The sequence below is a fragment of the Microtus pennsylvanicus genome, chromosome 15 (genome assembly GCF_037038515.1).
Source record: "Microtus pennsylvanicus isolate mMicPen1 chromosome 15, mMicPen1.hap1, whole genome shotgun sequence".
Taxonomy (NCBI): domain Eukaryota; kingdom Metazoa; phylum Chordata; class Mammalia; order Rodentia; family Cricetidae; genus Microtus; species Microtus pennsylvanicus.
Genome location: NC_134593.1, coordinates 41910146 through 41931351, shown reverse-complemented (window position 1 = coordinate 41931351; position 21206 = coordinate 41910146). Strand labels below are relative to the sequence as shown.

Below are 21206 nucleotides of genomic sequence, written 5' to 3'. Positions count from 1 at the left end.
ATTTATTAGCTTAAGAAAACTGAGATATCTGGAATCCAAATTTAGCAATGTATTTTTTTTAAAAAAATTAGTTACTTTCCTAAAATATTTATTTATAAAACAAAGCAAGAAAGACAAATTATAGCTTAGGGAATATAAAAATGAGTATTTGCAATACAACAAATTATTTCAGTAAAGTTAATACATTAGTCATAAGTGTTCTGAAATAAAATTCTTATATGATATGAATTATTGATTTTATCTTATATGGTTTCTAGGATTTAGGTCAACTACAATGTCAGTTTTTTATTAATTATGTCTGCATAATTCTTCCTTGAGGTTTAGCTATTCAGAGATGTTTTATCGTTTTTGAGAATAATCAGAGTGGTATGTGTTAATATTTCCATAATGCCTAGTTAGTATGGAAAATGTGCTTCATAATACGAATGACATATTAAATTTTATTGTTCTATCCACCATAAGAAGAAAAATGTTGTTATAGTTCATAAAAAAAGAAAAATCATAAACAAGGAAGCACCTATGCCTAGACTTCAGAGCTGTATGTTTTTAAAGGAGGAATCATGGGAATAGAACTTTATTGTAAACAATCTGTCTACGGAGAGTAACTGATGAAATGAATCATATCCATTGACTGACCCAGAATTCCCCCATTGAGAGACAATATAAAACTGTATTTTCAACATGGGGAGAAGCATGTGCCTTATTCATACACTTATAAGAGACCCACAACTTAATATAATACACTCAGATCATACATTAAAAAACCAAGTTGTCTGTGAACATGTGCATTTGTATAAAGTAGAAATTAGTCCCTTCCCTGTATCCTTTGTACTAGGCCATACCTAAACCTTAAAAATCTTTCACATTATAATTGTTAAAAGGCATATATTTTTTTTTGTATTTTTTCATCCCATCAAGGACTGGCACAAGAGCTCAATAGTGAATATAGTAACCTCTCAGCAGGGGAAATGTCAATTCACAATAAGAAGATCAATAAAAAAATACAGATAATCTTAAACCTGTTTAGATTTGAGGTAACTGAAAATAACGATGAAACCTGTTCTATTTTCAGTTGACAATTATGAATGAAACCTCAGTATATTCCAGAAGCAATTTTAGTAAGTTGTTTTAAGTAGAATTTTTAAAGTGAGATTTTCTCATAAAATTTGGGGAGTTAGTTTTGTTTAAAGAAACGTGGAGACACTGAAAACTATCAACAATGGAAAATTGCTTCAGGAGGAAGTCATGTAGTTGGCATATTAGGGCTTTATGATAGCTAAGTGTGTGTTCCTTAAAGGAAGTTTCTCTGAATAGACAATCTTGCAAAGACTTAGTCAAGCCCTTGCAGAAAAGGAGAACCTAGTCCCATTTTCATGTGTAGGACATCCATCCCATGAGGAATTTTACAGGACCCAGTTCAAGTGACAGAGTAGTTAAAATCTGGGCACATAAGACTGCTAGTAAGTACCCGAGTCTGAACAATGCAGGTCTGGAAACAAAAATTCTAGTGGAGTAGATGTATCATCTTACAAAAGTCGGAGCCTGAAATCTAATAGATGGATATCTCACCCCTACTTCTCGAAGTTCTCAATGGGTTTTAAAAGTAATATTTAATATTTTAGTTTGTCAATTTTTTTAGTAGTACTCTATACTTTCCTTTGGAAGGACACACAACACAGTTTACATAATTTTCTCAAAAAGAAATAAGACAGCAGGAAATATTTTCCACAGAGCCTACTTTCTCCTGACTTTTCGTCAAAATAGGGAAATTAGAGTTGTCATATACAGGTTGAAAAATAAGGTTTTCTCTCTGCAAGTTCATGTGTTGTTTCAAGCATAATCAGTTTAAAATGCTAGGCCTTTAATATAGGAAATAAAAAAAATGAAACACATACCCTAATCTCATTAAGTTTGAGAATCCTGATACCATTTCTTTGAGGAAGCAGAATCACAGAAATACCAAAATGGAGTATGAGGACCATAGTGCATAATAGCTCAAGCTAAAAGCCTAGCAATAAGCTTGTTTTCCATTATTGCAGAGCCAGTAAATATGCACAATGAAAATCATGACACATTATTACATTACTCCGCATTGCCTCTATTCATTTTAAAAACCCAGACGAGTGCATTTAAAATACTTTCACATGTCAAATGACAGTACGCATTGCCATTGATAGGACGCGGAAAGGAATATTTTAAAGAGCAGAAGTCTGGTCTTACGTGGCTTGATATAAGATTATAATAAGAGTACAAGGGATCAGAGCAATAACCACTTCACAATATAAGGTAGTAGCATGCCATCTAAAACATTTACATATTCCACTTGTGATATGTGTTTTCTTGATATTATGCAGTCAATAAAGACCAAATTTACAAAGCTTTATAGGAGGCTTCCCTGTCAGTTATCCCTTGGATGCAATCTCCTGTTTCAGTATCTCCGTGATCTAATATATCGGATGACATTAACAGGACAAGTTTGTAAATAAGAAATATCTGAATCCTATTATTGGGGATAGGCTGCCAAAACAATCAGCCTCTAACTTAACAAGTTTTGAAGTATTTAGAAAAGCTGTGAAATGGGATTATAAGGTTAAACTGTGTACAGCTGGCTTGCCACTATATAAATATTTCAGAAATTTGATCTCATGGACTGAAAAAAAAATCACCTGCCTTATCATGAGTCTTCTCCAAGTTAGATGGATTTCACTGAGAAAAGAAGTGCATGCATGTTGACAGGAAATCTTAATCGATTTGTATAATTCATTTCTTATGATAGGCTCTTAATTTTATCATGCTTCTTCCTTCTAACAAAAGTAATCTAGGAAGTTTCTGTACTATCCTATGTATGGTGACAAAAAAGGCCAAGGGGGAATAAAATTTCAAAACTCATAATAACTACATAAATTACTAAATAGATTTTTTCATAGGCGTTAGCATGCAATTTTATTGTAGTTAGATGTTTTAAGCATAAATTAACGATGTCATGGAGCCAGATAATAATTAAAGAGAAGCAAGGTCTATCATAAAATACCAGACATAATTCGAACAGTCCCCTTAGTTAAAGAGACCTTCATGATGAGGAGCATCAACTGCTTTTAACCAGGTGAATGAAGGAACAACTTTGTGAATTCTTTGTCAAATAAATATCAGGCCATTAAGTTTGATTTTAGTTTAGCAGTTTTTTTTAAAAGGTAATTAGGTTAGAAGCGTGCAGAGAAGAGTGCTCACCAAATTTTCCTAAAATGTTCAATGTGAAAACACCAGCTCTGAATCTGTAGTTCGAATGGAAGCGAAAGGTCATGGGCTCAAATTTCTAATGACATTTCCTGGGAGCAGATGGGCGCAATGAAAGCTAAAGATTGGATTTTCAATGCCTTCCTGAACCATGCTGATTGCACCCTAATGTCCTAACAAGATGATGGGGGATTGCAATTAACCAAGTGAAATGGCACTCCACTTCTCAAATCAGTATATTTCCAAGGGACACTGAACCAGGAATCCTTTCCTCCTCTTTCCCATTTCAGCATGTCATTATCCATTCTGAAATTCCAAACCCACACTCCAATGTTCTTAAAGGACCTACATTTCCTTGAAATTTTCATTTCTATATTAAAATCATGAATGTTTCATGTAAACACTAAATTTATAAATACTGAAACTCAATGGGAAATTTCAAGTTAAAAAGTAGGAAATGTTTGACTAAATTTAAAAAGGATTTTCTTTCTTCGTATCATAAATAAATATGCTGGTATGAACTGATATGCATAGCTGTAAACAGAAGAGTTTACTAAAAACCAAAATTTATTGTAAACATCCTAATTTTTTTTTGATGTGGCAGGTTGCATGGGGATGTTGTCAATGATCTTTTAGTACACATTCCTGCCGGAAGGATTAAAAAGGGAGACTCCTATTGTAAAATTTATTTTATTGCTTTCATATAAAGAAAAATCAACATTTTATTTTTAAAATGTATACACTTTTCTAGATATTAAAAATGGAGAAATTGTTTATTCTAATTAATATTCCAAATTTTCTGGTCTACGTAAGTGTATTTTCAAAATAAAATACAAGAAACTCTTTAATTCGATCTGTATATATTAATCTCTATATTGAAAAATTAACTACATCAATCTCTGTTACAAACATAATGCAGCTACGCTACTCTAGTGATAAATACCATCATGTTTTGTCATTATATATATATATGAACTTCAAATATAAAGCATTCCATAGATTTAAATATGCAAGAAACTTTAAAAGATAAATGAAATACATACTTTCCCCTGGAAAGTCATAGGAAAAAAGATCAACATGGCAAAGACGAGAAGAACTGTCATGTTAGGCAAAAGCAATGCTTCCATACAACTACCTCTTTATTATGCACTTCTTTTTTCTTGAGGCTAGAGATGGAACTCAAGGGCTTGGACACGCTAGAAATGTGCTGTAGCACAGAGGTAGGTCTACAGACACTGGCTGAGAAAGCGTCTAAGTCTGTAACTCAGCCTAGCCTAAGCCTTGGGATGTTCTTGCCTCTAATGTCCAAGTAGTAAGATTGCAGTCATGCCCATATAGGTGTCTTAAATGACAGTTCCAAATGATTAAAAGCATTTCACTGTTGTTAAAAAGATGACAACTTTAAAATTATAAATCTTGTGAAAAAAATTCACAAATGATTGAAAACATGTGTTCTTATAAAGTTTCCGGTACTCCCCAAATCATTAGAATTTGCAGATATAGAAGATAACTCAGCTATATTCTTTTTAAAAAGATTGCGTGAACATATATGTGAAATGTCTTAAGGAAAAGACATATAGAGAGAAATGAATAAAACATGGAGAGGTTATGACAGGTCTGGTTTCTGGTCTAGAGTGTTAGGTAAAACACCTGCTTCAATCCTCTTGGAATAACAAAGAAAACAGGCTTCCTGGCAGCACCCATTTGAATTGTCTGCCTTCAGTGAGATGATCGTCAATGTGCTTTTCTTCCAAAAAGCCAATGTTGAAGAATGAATTCGTAGATAGACTTGGATCACAATGTTTAGAGAAGTGTGGACATAAATGTCAACAGTGAGTATTCGCTATCTGCAGGCTTGCCTCCTGCAATATTTAAAACTATTAATTTAATCTTCCAAGAAGTCTCTGCCATCTGTATGAAATTTAAAATATATCAAAAACGTTAAAATTATAATTATATGTCCATTTTCATTATTTTCTTTTACTCTGCTCTAGTACTCCTGTTAAGGACACATGACAATATATTTATTTTTTATGCTTAGAGGTTACACCAAGGGCCTTGCAGGCTAGGAAACTATTCTACAACTTAGATATACCCTCAGTCCTGAATGAACTTTTAACATGATTTGAAAATTCAATTTTCTTGTAGCTTTTATTTTGTCAAACCCCCTTATCGTTTGATATGAACCTTGCAAACAGAACTCAGATGGATAACAATTAAGTTTTAAAATAGCATAAAATAATTAATTTTAAACTTTAAAACCATTTTACAATTTATTCCTTGAATTAATGATTATGAATCAAAGAAGTGTACGCTGTGACTGAGAGTTAAATAATAAGATGAAAATAGGCAGCATGAAATTCCTATAAATGGTTTTTAATATAAGTATAAAATTTACATCTGCACCTACATAGTGAGCAGAATCTGAAATTTTGTGAACATTTTTCTAAGCTTACTTTATGCATATTTGATAATTTCAATGTAATTCTCTATTTAAATTATCAAATGACAGACATCATGTACCAACCAAAGCAATAAACCATAAAATTATACCTCAGCAATTCTGAGTAGGTGTTTATAGTTTAACCATTACTTCATCTTATTTAAAAATGATTTAGGAAAGTATTTGCATGTGAGCACCTCAAAATATAAACAAAATGATTATTTCAGATTATTAATTGATTACAGCTAGATGAGACAGCTTTAGTAAATCCATGTAACACTGGCTTAATTGTGATGCTGTGTAAATTATAGCAAAGAATAAGAAATATTTAAATAAGTGACAATCAACACTATTGTCTCTTTGAATTCCGTATACATATGCATGTGTATGTATGTATACTACAAATAGTATTAAGAAATACTAAGAAAGCTTGGTGTGAATAAAAACTGCAACCTTTGAACACCAACTTTCCTCTATGATCTTGCAATATATCTGTGTAAACACATAAAAGTTCTTATTTCTCTTATTTAAAAAGTAACAATATAAAAGAAAACTGTCAAAATATATTGCCCTCAAATTATTTATCAAGAGGTGGTTATTTCCATTTCTACCCCCATATATAATTTATCTTCTTATGTATATATCTACATATTTATTATAGACTAGATATTTATTGTTCACGCCTTAACATATAAAATTGGTGATCATTGGAAACTTCTTAAGTAAAGAAGTTTTGATTTCATTACAAAAAAACCCAATTTTTAAAATTTATATTTATATCACACACTGTATGTGCTTTATCAAATATAGTCATAAAATATAGATTTGGTACCTATCATCAAGTATTCTTCTACCTGGAGAAGATAAATTAATTGAATATTATTATTCTAATGTTGAAGCAAACATGTAAGACTGTTGGAATTTAAAAGAATTCACTAAGCTGTGTTTTGATCAATTAGGTGTTTATCAAGAACAGGGTTTACCCAGCACCACCACTTCCTCAGGAAAGATATGGACGGAAAGAAAGAAGTTGTTAATACTTGAGTTCTAATTCCTTTATTGTCAGTCTTTTAAACTCTCAGGTTTCAGGGAGCCTTTGGGAGCAAGCATGAAGTAAAATTACTACCAGAGCTTCGACTCACTTGATACAGTTTGATTCTGTTTCTCGGGACAGCAGGATATTCTTACTGTGTTACTTCAAACCTAACTTAGGCCTGGAAGGATGGGAATGGAAGCATATTATCCACTCCATTCCTGAGTTGTTACATGTCAGCTTTTTGCCTAGGGCAAAATTTAATGGCTGATTTGTGGATCTTTATTTCTGGAGATTTGCTACAGAAACACTGACATGACCTTTATCCAGAGCAAACACTCACTCTAATAAGTAGACACCAAACCCAAAATCGCACAAGGAAGAGAAAAATCCTGGCAGGAATTAATCTACCGTTTTCACACATCTGCCCCAGGGAGGTATTGTAATTGCAAAAATTTACTCTAAGACTGCTGAGACTCATAGTAATTATGTTTCTTTTTTTTTTAATAGAAATAGCCACAGGTGGTGACAAATTGGGTTTGAAGATGGGGAACTGGGCACGCATTCTAACCCAGATTACTGTGTAATTGTCTTGATTATTTTAAAAAAAAACAACCAAAAAAGAGAAAGGCAAAAAAATCTTAAATGCATTCCTCATCTTGTCTTCATTTCTCACTATTCAGGCTTTTGATATCAGCACATCAGATATCAGGACGACATCTCCGAACAGGTCTCTAATAACAACTCTTAAAAATTGCACTAAGTGTTGGTTTGTTTAAGAGGATCACGTCTTCTTTTCAAACTTATTATCACCTAGGTATAACTAACAGTTTTCATCCAAAGGTCAGGACCCAAACACTAGTAACAATGACATGCCATCATTAAAGGTGCAAGATTAGAGCTGTTTACTTCAGTCAATACTGAGCTGTTTTCTGTTTGCATACATATCTGCTCTCAACAATTCTGCACAATATTCTAGGTATAACTTAATTCCATAGAATAATTTAACTCTTTTCTTAGTTTACAGAAGCATTTCACATATTTGATGCCTGGTAAATGTCAAGTATATCTTAAAATTTGACTTCTTAAATGACAGTATTTTGAAGTAAAGAGGTCAGATTCCATATTTGAGATTTAAAAAAAGTGAGGGAGATTGTTATTACAACATAAGGCCGTGCAAAGATTCAAGTGATAATAAAATTAAGCAAACAACCAAATGATTTCCATGAAAAAGTGTTGAGATGACTTTTCCTGTAATCCTTGATTTAAGCACAATGAAAATGATAATAAAGGTGGAAAACTTTTTCTGGTGACTTATTTTGCATCTATGTTTGTTCTTGGTGCAACAAGTTTATCTTGGACAAGCTTTCCTAGCATATATGAAAGACTGCAAAATAACCTAGAAAACAAGGCCAAGAAAGAGATCACCAAAATTTAAATGATATATTATCAGTTTTTCATAATATCACCCTAGTATTCAAAGCAACCCATTTTAAAAGTTGTCAGAATATTTGTGTGACTAACAATTTTGAAAATATGTATCATTAAGGAATTGTCAGGCTTGGGTTAGAAAATAACTCCTTTAAATAAAAGCCAATTCTCTTATCTTCCAAAACAAAGAAGTGAGATAGTTTTCTTAGTAGGTTGTTGGTAAGTTTATAGGCAACTGACTCAGATGTCTTAATATCTTATTATTACAGCATCTACTAAAAATAAAGCACCGATAAGAAGCACACAGTGCCGCTTTATACATGAGTGGAAATTATTTGTTTTCTGTATGAAAAGCAGCTTAATTCTATATCCAATTTTTGTGATGTTGTAAAAAAACCAAAATAACATTGAATATTCAGTCATACAATAATCTTACGGTAGTGTGATCAAATAATGTGTTTGAAAACTAAACAGCTCTAGCAAAGACATTTATATTGAGAACTATGGTTTAAAAAAACAGAAAAATGGATAAGAATATTTACAATGGAAGAACAAATTTATGAATTTGCTAAAAACATAATCTAGATGATGATTATAAGAATAACAGAGCTTTATAATCCCTGGATCCCTTTAAGCAATAAAATAACTATAAATTTAAACAGATATTAATTTAGGATACAATCAAACTGTAATCTTGGATTGAGTTTCACTGGAGTATATTAAAACTGTATGTGCCCACGTAATCATAAGAGTTCAGGCAGAAATGATATAAGTCTATATATTTATATCTTACATATTAACTATGTTTTAAATTATTATATGACAATAAAGATGAAAGATACAAGTATATAGCACCATAGTTATGCAGAGGACATGAGTTATTTAGTCAGTTCTCTCAAGTTTTATTTCAAGTTTTATATGTGAATGCTTTTGTAATGGCAATGGAACCTTTTAGAAAATAACACTATCACCTACACACTTATTAGCATGATTTATAACCATAAAAAGAAATGCTTACAAATAACAGCCAATATCTACAAACAATTTTAAATGTATACCTTTGAAACTTGAAATCAAATTTAAAAGCTTTGGCTTTTAGCTGATAAAAGAAGTAAACAAGAAATTGTCCTTTAAATAGTCGCTTTAATGTGCTCCAGTAATTAAAAATCAATAAAGATATTACAAGTTTAAAAGTATTAAATATTGCTTTGGCAGAATATTTTTTGAATCAAGCAGGATCTTTAAAATTATATTATCTTTACCATACCAATTTTATTTAGCATTAATATGGTTGATGAGACTATTTCATAGAATTTGAATATAAAGAAAATAAGATAACATTGGTCATGAGCTATTTCAAGATGCCTGAATAAAATGCATTCCTAAAATCAGTAAAGTATTTTAATATATTCCATTCTTCTAATCAGACCAAAGTCTACTTATGTAGATTAGTTACATATAAAGTTTCATTTTTCCAACCTGTATTTATTCTTTGATCACAAAGCTTGTTAACTTAAATAGTCTTTATTGTCGTGATTCATTTTCTCATAATTATGCTGTTTAACTGCCTTATTTTTTGAATAAATATATGCAAACGTGCCAATCATATTCAGCACAGTTATGGTAGATGCTCAATGAACCATAAGAACCATTTCACTACAATAAAGCTGTCTGGAATAGATCCAGAGCAAGGCCTACACATACCAGTAATCAGAATGTCAGTAAGTCCAGAACAGATAAACAATACTGTGTCACATGTATATCAACAAATTCCCTCTAACACTGCCTGAAAACAGCCTCATAGTCTATTAGGATGCAGGGCATGTAAGTGAAACATGCCTCCTGTAAAGCCATAACTTGCATTTATGTCTTGCTGGGAGTTTTTCTCTTAATGCTGCACAAAAAAATGCTCAGCTGATTCCTCTGCAGTAGCAACGAAGCAAGAGCATATTTCTGCTTAGTCACAGCGAGAATGTTGATGCCATTAAGGACTTCTTTATTATAGATGATTTATTTCCAGAGACCAAAGGATAGCAATACATCACTGTCAAAGCTAGCGGTGAAAGCTATGACTTGCAGTAAAATACTGTATGCTGCCATTGAAGGGAATTCATGTCAAAGTCTTTTTTACTAAAGTAGGTTGACAATAGATTAGTGTAGGTCTGATGAACTTCGAAAGTGTCTTGTAAGTGGGTGGCAGAAGTCACGCTATCATCAAAATGATAAGTAAAAAAAGTGAACTGTATGCTTTTCTCGAACAATTATACATCATTGGTTGAAGGAATTTAATCCAAAGAAATCACTTCACTAATGCTTTACTAAGATCTGACTTTAAGGGAATGCCCTGTGGGATTTATTAAACAGACATATTACCTAGGGGAATACATTCTAGAGCAATGACTAATATCATAATTAGAAGGTGCATTTGTAAGAATGTACCCACTATTGAGTGTATTGCAAGACTTCCCTGCTTCAGGGAGTTAAGTTTCATTTCCTCACTGGCCTGAGCCCAGCTGTAGGGACTTCTTTCTCTTGGTCTTTCATCATCAACCTTACACCATATGTTTTTAACGTTTCCAGCCACCCCACCAGTCCCCAAAGTACCCAACAACATTTGCCTGACTTTTGTTTTTATTTCCGTAATCCACCCGAGCTTTAAGTTATTATGTCATATTTTCGCAGGGAAATATAGGTCCTAACTGTTCTTTATAGAGTGAATTGCTCTGAATTAAAATCTATAAAATGAGATATTTGCGCTTGTATGTTTATATACATATTAGGTACTGAAAATATTCAGATGCATAGATAATAAATGCATAAGTATACATATAACTACTTTCCTCAAAAGTTTATTTCTTCATATTTTAATAAACGTAGGCAGGGCCAGCCTTACTAAAGGCAAGTAGACTTCTATTAATTTTAATATCTTCAGATATTTTAAACTCATAAACACCGCTTATGCATTTCTGTTGCACTACATTACATAAATAGTACTCACGATGAGAAATTTCAGATCGCAGACCTGGCAATAGTGCTGTCTCATGATGTAGTAAGACACTGCACTTAAACACAACACTTAACCTTCACTTCCAAAAGTTGAATGTTTTCCCTCTTAAAATAAGCATAATTATTTCACTGAGGTGATAGTTTGGGGTTATTTTAGGAGTAATTATTTTAAATGCACACATAAAGCTATTTCTAGGCACTGCAAGTTTGTGAAGACTACACATTACCTATTATAACCCTGACTTAATAGACAAAACTTTCTGCGAGTGAACAATATAATTAATGTTTATTCCTGTTTTAAGGAATGCAAACTGTTTTTTAAAAAATTTGAAAAGCTGAGGTAAGATTTCAGGCCATATTTTTATCTTATAACATACAATTTTACATAAGAAAAGGTGTTAAGGGTATAACTTCAAAATCTTTGATGTAAGTGTGCACATAACATTATGTATCGAAATAACATGACTCACCCACACAAATGAAGTAAAATAAAGAATCGAATTGGTTCTTCAATCAATCAAAACATAATGAATTTTCATTTTAGTGTGAGGATGATCCACCTGATTTTGGAAAATTTGTTGAAATCTTAGGTAATAAACTTCTTACTTCATGAAGAGTTTTATGCCACCTGATATTAAAAATAAATTTCTGTGTCTTCTAGTTTTGAAGTGTTTTTCTTTTTGGGAAATAGAGAAATGCATACACATTTACATTGGAGGCCAAGTATACACAGAAGCACACATATTTAAAAATAATATTGGATTCTTAATAAGAACACTAGTAGTAAGTTTAGGACTTTACAAAAAACTTAAACTCTCCTACAAAGAGATTTCAAACACTTAATGCTTGGCTAGATTTTTAGGTTGTTTAATACTCCATGTATTTTCAATGCATAAGGAAGCAAAGATGTCTGATAGTGTATGCTCGCTCATTAAACTGAAGTAGAAATTAATCTTCCAATGTTTTGAGCAATCTTTGAGGGGGAAAAAAGAAAAGTGCAAAATATCCCAGGAGACAAGCAGTATGACAGTGCCAACCCTTTTCCTCCTCAATCCAACATAATCCTCATAAGTAAGGATTATATACTTTATGAAGAGTGATGACTGCGGGAGATTAATCAAGTGTTACCTTCTTAGCATGAAAATTGAAGCAAAATATCTTCAAAATTTGAAGTGACAGAAAAAAATATTTATACTGTGGATCTTTTGCTGAAATCATTAATTTAAGAGAGTACACGCCATGAAAGAGTTTGTGTGAGCCTGGGGACTCATATGAACAGGAATCTACATTAGAATCTCCTGTTAAAGAAGTGGGAATAAGGACAGACAGTGGATAGCATCATTATTAAAGACTCTTCAACCTTCATCTTTTCTAAGATACAGTTAACTCTTTATGGTATCTTGTTCTTTTGCAACTCTATATCAATTTTCCGTATTTGGGCTGACTCTAGGCACTTACCATATCCTTATTACTTCATTTACATTCAATATTGTGCTTAATTCATATTTGCTCTAATTCTGTTATAAGCCATAAAGTTTCAAATGAACTTTATTGCTTTTTCATGAGAGCTCTGAAGTGAATGGACATAATTATTTTTTAGGTTGATTTGTAAAATTATGTGGTTTTGAAATTTTATTTTAGGAAAAAATATTTCTGGGCTAGTATACTTTCTTCTATGAGACTATATTAAAACTGACTTTAGTAGGTCCTGTAGGAGAACACAGATACCTAAAATAAAAAGAAACAAGGCAAAATCCAGGGGACCCTGTCATCAAAAAGATGTCACTGCCTTTTCCTTTCTTCTCAGTGAGGACTTCACTGAAAACACCTGTTGAGAAATCTCCAGAGACTTAACTTACTATTTTGTTTTTTTCCCCTCAGGGCAAGGGCTCATATATCTCAAGCCAGCTTCAAATTCTGGGTATTACCAAGAATGACTTCGAACTTCTGACTGACTGATTTGCTGCCTTCATCTCCCTTACCCCTGGTATTACAAGGGTGGGCTTGTTCTTAGTAAGCCACGATAGCAGTCATTCAGAACTGGTAAATATTTCTAGGTTAATGCTATATTTTACATCTCCCAATGAAATAATACACATGGAAAACTGCAATGGAAATGATGTTATGTTTATACAATAGCTTACCTTACCTACTAAAAATCTGTGTTTCTATTCTTCAAAACAATGTCTATACCTTAAAATAAACACAATTTTCACTGTAACTTTAATACTATGACTCCTTTGCTGTTAAGGTTTTTTTTTTTTTGAAACATGTCTATAGTCTAAACGCTTCATAGCCTGATTTTATTTGTACAAATCCACAAAGTTTAATAAAAATAAAATAGCTTTTCACAAATCTTTGTTAATAGTATACATGCACCTACGATGAAACAAAAACTGCAAGCATAAACCTTAGGTCTGGCGAACAAAATACTTTCAGACTTAAGCAAGTTTTTGCTTTAACTGTAATGGGAGACTTCCTGCTCCAAAGTTCCTATATTTCATATTATCTTGTACAAAGCACAGCTATGAAACTTTCATAAATAACCAATTCATAAATGAACACTATGCACCTTCAAAACGCCATGCAAGGTACTGGAAAATAAAGATAAAACAGAGCTACTGGCTGTTGGTCCAACTTGATTTTGTAGAATAAGAATATACCTCTAGAAAGAGACATGAAATTAGTAGCATATTTATTCTTCAGGTTAAATTATGCACACACTGACAAATGGGATTCCTGTAGATTTTCATAAATCCTCTGAGCAAAAGGTGTTTGCAGTACAATTGTTAAGGGAAAGAAAGAGGGGGCATAGCAACTGGCTAATTTATTATGTTTTTCATAATATCAATATTGTTCATTTTCAAGGAGATTCATTAATCAGGATTTTATACTTCATCCTTTAATGAAATGGAAAATAACTGTTAGCTTTTTACATTGAGATATTTTAAAGAGAAATTAAGACTCTTTGGGGGGGAAATGTAAGCTCTAAAGTTCATTTTGTACTGTAGTGGAATAGATTAAAATTTAAAAGTAAAAGAATACTGAGCCAGTTTTCTATTTTCTGATTAAATTATGTAAGGGCTTGGATAGTTTTTGCAATTTTCTTGGCATGTATTTTACTCTTAGGGAGAAGTTACGACTACCACCCCTAACCAAAGACCAGCTTCAAGGGCAATGTTGTTAACACAGTATAAGCACCACCTTCCTCCAGATCTTTGGATATTTCTATTCAAGAGTCTTCTCCACTTGTCTGGCTGAGAAGCCAGACTTGCTGAGAGTTTTAAAGTACCAACTTGACTTGATGATATTTTTTAATGCTGGAAACTAGATGAGAATTCAAGTCACAGTACTTAAAGTAGATGATTAAATCCCAGCTTTTTGTGACAACCTTGCCCATGCATAAATAGAGAAAAGCTAAACAATATATTTACAGTTCCAAAATGACTATAGCACATCTATAAATAAGCATTTTATCATAGTTCCCTCTGCAGAGATGTTAGTGATCATAAATATCAATTTCACACAATTAGAGAAAGACATTCTTAGCAGCCAAGGTTTCAGAGTTGAGAATTTCTTTCATGTTTTATATAAACTTTAAATCCATGGTTACAAGATTATCCATATACAGTGAATACTATACAAGGTGGAACTTGATACTTCATTAGTCAACAGCACCATCCCTGATGAGTCTGGTTCACTTTGCTGTCATGGGCAATATCTTCTGTTAAGTATGAGGACATGGAAGATTTACATTAGCAGGGCTATAAAACTTCAACACTCTATTTGGACAATAATAACTTTTCCACCTAACAATATGGACAGGTGACTGTCCATTTGCTTCAAAGTAACTTCCACCTCAAGTGTCACTTTTGATTAAGCTGAATTGAAAATCCAAGCATTGCTCATTTGGGGTAATTTGCAACAACACATGCTTATAAATATTATGATAACCAATAATTAATTTCTATGTGATACCACTCAGTAGTAAATAAAGGAAACCAGACGGTGACTAGACCATCACACCATTCATCAATTTTTTTAAAGGAATCAATGCCTATGCTTTTGGCAATGATTTTATTTTCATTTTATGTTAAAATTATGTTTCAAAAATAGAAACAAGAAATGTAGGATTCGGTGCAACTACATTCCCTGTATGAGTCTTTGGAGTAGACGGTTCATTCCCTATTTACTACAGGAAATTTACAAGGAAACTGTGGGACTAGAGAGATTCTTTCAAAGATGTTTCCTGATCACTGTGCCTAACACGTACAAAGCACTTTAGAATGTCAGCCACACTTCCAAAGCATCAACTGAGAGTTTAGTTAAGGAATAAGTGGGGATGAAGTCCCTAAAACACTTTCAAAGTATAAGACTAATTTCTCGGGGGTGAAACTTTGTTCAAGTTGATCCAGAGTACTGTCTTGGGGACAATTCTGTACTCCAGAAGTTAACTCCAGTTTGGGATAGTAATTTCATAAGGTTTTAATAGAAGAAAACTCATTCAAGAGAATTACTTTTTTATTCTACCATAGGAATCTTATTATGGAAAGAAATGTCCTGTAGATAGAATGAAGTATAAATATTAACAGTTGTAATCAATTTAAAATCTGTAAAAAATAAACTTTAAAAATGCCGTAGAGGTAAGGCATGTATTTTAAAGTATTTGCACAAAAGGGATTCTGAATAGGAAATAGTGTGCTCACAGGGACAAGATGTGAACCATGTTGAATTAACTACTAGCCACCCCAGACACTCTGCTGGCCATGTATGTGGCTTCCTGCTATCCAAAGGTCTTGGGAGGGCACTCCCAACAGCTTTCAAGTGAAGTCCCCTTTACCCTAAAAGTCTCCTACCTGAATTATGGACATCCGAGTGGCAGGGGTCTCGCTCGAATTAGTCCCTTGTCCGGTGAAGCTGGTGTGGCAGCCTGCGTGCCCCTGCGGGACAGTCAGGTTGTTGGAGGCTGGCTTAAGATACATCACCTCTGACCGGGGCGAGCTGAGGGGCAGGCGGGTTTGGTAGTCGAAGTACATGGGGGAGGTGGCCAGGGAGGGACTGCTCACCACGTTCATGACGTTCATGGCGTTCCTCTCCTCCACCTCGCTCTGCACCAGCATGATATCGTTTTTGTTGATTTTCTTCTTCTTGCCCTTCCCCCCGCCTAGCTGTGGGTGGCTGTACTCGGCGATGCGGCAGTTGTAAGTGCGAATCTCCTTGTTTTCCCGTTTGCACTTGACAGCTATGGTGATCATGGCCGCTAGGAGGATGATAGAAATCGTGCTTAGAGTCACTATGAGAGGCAGCGACATGTCCCAGTGGTGCTGCTCCCCATTCACTCGCGGTACCCCTTCAGGCAGAGAGCCGCTCACTGAACGAATGATGAGTTTGGCTACCGCGGACAGGGTGGGCTTGCCATGATCAGTCACCTTCACTACAAGCTCCACCACGGGGGTCACATCCTCCCAGAAGGGGTGCAGCGTGCGGATCTCGCCGCTGGATGGATCAATCTCAAACAGGTGGTCGTCATTGCCATCCACAATCTCATAAGTGAGGCGCCCGCTCTCTCCAAAGTCACTGTCCAGGGCGCGCACGGTGCTTACTAGGTAGCCCAGACCAGCATTTCGCGGGACCTGCAGCTCAGCTGTGTCGTTCTGTAGAGTGGGCAGCACAATCACTGGAGCGTTGTCATTCACGTCTAACACTGTCACCCTCACCGTGGCGTTGCTCTCCAAGTGTGCTGGCGCCCCGGAGTCCTTAGCCAGTACCTTGAATTCAAAAGCCTTCGTTTGTTCATAGTTAAAGGAGCGCAGGGCATATATGGCCCCATTAGTGGGGTTCACGGACACATAGGTGTAGATTGACACGTCGCCAATGTGCGAGGGCAGAATGGAGTAGGACACTGTCCCATTTTGGCCCAGGTCGGGATCTTGGGCGAGCACTGAACCGAGGTATTCTCCTGGAATGTTGTTCTCATGTACTTGGAGGACATACAACCCTTTGGTGAAACGAGGCGGGTTGTCATTTTCATCTAGAATCTTGACAGCGAAAGACTTGGTGGAGTTGAGTGGAGGGGATCCCCCGTCCCGGGCCAAGATAGTCACGTTATACTCGTCCTGTGTCTCGCGGTCCAGCTGACGGTCAGTAACCACAGTGTAGAAGTTGTCATAGTTCTCTTCAAGCTTGAAGGGGACCGAACCGGGACCCCCCAAGCTGCCTCCAACGCCAGTCCCTCCTCCACCTAGTACCCTACACTGCAGCTGCCCGTTCTTGCCTGAGTCTCGGTCAGTGACCCGAACCAGGGCGATGACTGTGCCAGGCGGGGCGGCCTCGCTCAGCGCCCCCTGCCGCACGGAGACGAAACCAATGGACGGCGCGTTGTCATTGCGGTCGATAAGCTTGACTGTGACCTTGCAGTGGGCTGGAATTGGGTTAGGACCTAGGTCTCTGGCCTGCACGTCGATCTCCAACATACCATTCTCCTCATAGTCCAAGTTGCCCTTAACGCGGATAAGGCCGGTTTTGGGATCGATGGAGAAGAGCTCCCGCACGCGGTCGGGCACATAGCTGCTGAAGGAGTACAGGACTTCTCCGTTGGGACCTTCATCAGCGTCGGTGGCATTCAGATCAATGACCACGGTGCCCAGGGGTGCGTTCTCGGGCAGTTCCACCAAGTATGACGGAGCCTCGAAGACTGGACTGTTGTCATTAGAATCGATCACCTTCACATTGATCTGCACCGTGGCGGAGCGCGGAGGCTCTCCTCCATCCAGGGCAGTCAGCACCAGAGTGTGGTGGTTCTGCAGCTCGCGGTCCAAAGCTTTTTGAATGACCAGCTCAGGGAACTTGGTGCCGTCGCCGCGGGACTTGACGTCCAGTGCAAAGAGGCCATGGTCATCGCGGGTGAGCAGATAGGTGCGGAGACCGTTCTCGCCAGCGTCTGGGTCGTGTGCGCTAGTAAGGGGGAAGCGGGTGCCTGGCGCCGCGTTCTCTGAGATGTCCATTTCGATCTGGTCCGAGGGGAAAGAGGGAGCATTGTCGTTGATGTCCTGTATCTCTACTTTGATCATGCAGATCTCCTTGTCATTAGCGAACACCTCTAGGGACAGCTGGCACTTGGCATTGTGGCGGCACAAGGACTCACGGTCGATGCGCTGCTTGGTGTAGAGGAGCCCGCTGTCGGCGTCCACGTCCAGCAGGTGCGGTGCGGAGTTCTCCAGCACCCGGTAGCTGCCCGACTTGCCTCGCCCGCCGCTACCGCGCTCAGCCGGCGGAAGCCCGGGTTGCAGTCGGGCATCCTTGCCTATGTTGCCTATCACCGTGCCGGCCCCTTGCTCTTCTGGCACTGAGTAGTTGAGGTTTTTGAGTGTCAGGGCAGGGGCCCACAGGAGAAAGCAGCAACAGATGGAAAGGTACATCCCAGACCGGTGGGGTGGGAGCAGGAGCAGCCGGACTGGAGGTGCGAGCTGGTGGGTGCGCGCCAGTCTGGAACCGGGGCGGAGCGTCGGAGCTCAGAGCGAGCCACAAGTCTGGGAGTCCTTCCTTCCCTCCGCACCCGGGCTGCGGCACCAGTCAGTCTCTCCTTATTCCGCTCAAGTTGCCCGAACCTGTTGATCTACAGCATTCGCACTGGGTGAGAAGCAGCCGCGCAGCGAGGCTGCAGCAGCTCAGAGCTAGGCGGCGGCTTCCTAAGGCTGAGGGCGAGCCCAAGGCTTTGTCTCTTCCGCCTGGACTTCAGAAGGCTCAAACTTGCGTGATGATGCTGGCGATAAGAAGGAAATAAGAGTCTGGGAGAGATGATAATGAGCTGAAGAATTGGTGGGTTTTCTTCGCTCCCGCTAGGCGCTGCAAAATCCACTCCCTCCGGCAGCCTACAGAATATACTCTTCGAATCGGGTTGGGGGAGGGCTTAGGGAGGTGTGTCTCCAGGCAAATCGGAAAGTGGAATCCTTAGTTACTCGTAATCGGTGAGGAAATTGATGGGAATGAGTAGGGACGAAGAGAGAGTCACAGATACATATGTATATTTGAGGCTTCCCCTGGAACGCAGAGAAATGTCTGCTCGTTGTGCAGGATGGTCGGCTTTCAGGCAGTGTATTGCTGCATTTAAAGATCTAATCTTGCATTGCTGGCTTAGGCAGCGGCGGCGGCAGCGGACTGCATCTCCGAGCCAAGTCTTTTTTTTTTTTCTTTTTTTTTTCTTTCTCTCTCTCCTTTCCGAGCAGTCAAAGGGAGGAGAGGAAATGCAGCGCAAAAAAACCCCTAGTGTCCCGATTTGTAGTTTCCTCCCCCTACCAAGCTCCTCCCTCTCTTCCTCGGAGAAGGCTCTCCCACAAAATCAAAAAAGCCACAGCCTGATCAGCATTTGCGGCGAGAGCCTATTGGGAGGAGAAAATATAGAGCTATATCTCCACCTTGGTTCGTCGAACACTCTGGTGTATCTATGCCAAGCCCGGAGCTGCCACTACCATCCCATCCTCTTCCTGCAAGCAAGGACTTCACTCCACGCAGTTTAATTCCAGTTTGCTTCTCTTGCCAGGCGAAAGGAAATCAACAGGCAACTCATGGTTAGACGTGCAGATCTGAAGGGGGGAGGGCAGAATAGAAAGGAGGGGGAAGCAACCCTCCCAGTCCTAGCACACACACACTCGCCCTGTCTCTCGCTAGAAGGGAAACAGTCTCTGCATTCACAGGGCTGGGCTGTCAAGTGGCTCTTTTCTTTCTATTCAGCATCTCCTTCCAGTGGCCCAGCTTCCCAGTCCTTTTCATCTAGCAAGGAAAACCTTGGCGAGGAGCAAGAGTGGTGGCTATTCGAAGAAAATAAAGTGCGGATTTTTCAACCCCCTTATTATTATTACTATTATTATGATTTTAAACGGGAGGCGTAGGGTGGAGGGAACACATCAAGGTTTGGCGTGATGCATTCTGCAGCCTGGATCTCACGGTCTCTGGTCGGCTTGGGGAGGGCAGAGGGTGAGGAGCTGCGGCCACCGGGGTTCTGCCAGGGCGCCCACCCGGGGGAAAGTACCTCCACCACCAAAGGGAGGTTAGACACGGCTCGATCTACACATTATTTCTGCTTCTCCAGGCGCCTCGGTATAGGGGCAGGACACATCCAGAAATGCAGGTGTTCTGATCTGCCGGATGAGTCAGAAGCAGCGGAACGAATCGTATTCACTCTGCCCTCACGGGCCTCCCTTCACAGACATTAGTTGCGGCTTCTTCCTAACGCTTTCTCTGACTCACTCAATAGAAAAAAAAAAAGCTGGATTCATAGGGGGTGGGGGCAGAGAAAAGGAGAAAAAGAGAGCGGGGGAGGAAGGCAAAGCTGAACCCAGTAGCACTTTACTCTACCTCTTTCGGCCGGAGTCCGAGGCTCTGCAAAACAAGGCGTCTGCTTTGCTTACGAATATTTATTTGTTTGTTTTTTTAAAAAAAAACCTTGGTTAGGCGTGAGATGCCCCCAAATCTCTCAGTCTTAGGGGGGAAAAGCACGTTTCCAGTAATGATTCACGGCTTAGCCCAAGATCACAGTTCAAGATTTTCCTCCCAGAGGTCTCTATTCACAAAGTCCAGCAATCGGTGTGCATAGCTAATTGTGCAGTCTGTTGTGGAGGTTTTTTTTTCCTTTTTCTTTCTAAATCGTCCTTATTATTATTATTTTTTTTCAGTCACGGGTGGTCTCTTTCAGTCTGGCGCCTCTCAGAATCACCCCAAAGCCTGAGAAAGACGTGCCGATTTCAAACCGAATAAATCCATCTCCGCCAGCCAAGGCGCGGAGGAAATGGAAGGTGAAAATTCAATTCAACAGTTGGAGTAGCGTCTCCGGGCTGCCCTCCGCCGCTGCGGCAGCCGCCGGGCTCGCAGTCCGGATTCTCTCCCCAGCGTCTCTTGCTGACTGACTCTATTCACCTCACGCCGCCGCTTAAACATTGATACTGATTCTCTGCCAGCCAATCCGCGCTGGGAGCCAGGCCCTGCCTCCTCGGCCCACGCCCAATGGGAGGTGGAGAAACGGCGGGCGGGGGCGGGGCCAGCTGTCCCAGCGCTTTAGAGTCA

General features: G+C 38.1%; 1 protein-coding gene across 3 annotated transcripts in view; it reads right to left on the bottom strand.

The window, feature by feature from the left end:
• The window catches only part of Pcdh17 (protocadherin 17), a 93681-nt gene extending 72856 nt beyond the window's left edge, over positions 1-20825 (bottom strand). For 2 of the 3 annotated variants that reach the window (XM_075950241.1, XM_075950240.1), the window contains exon 1: positions 16004-20825. In XM_075950241.1, coding sequence (XP_075806356.1) covers positions 16004-18565 — 2562 coding nt within the window. In that variant the 5' untranslated portion in view covers positions 18566-20825. The remainder of the gene's footprint in view (positions 1-16003) is intronic. The other variant, XM_075950239.1, reaches the window with a different exon arrangement.
• Between the last annotated feature and the right edge of the window lie 381 nt (positions 20826-21206).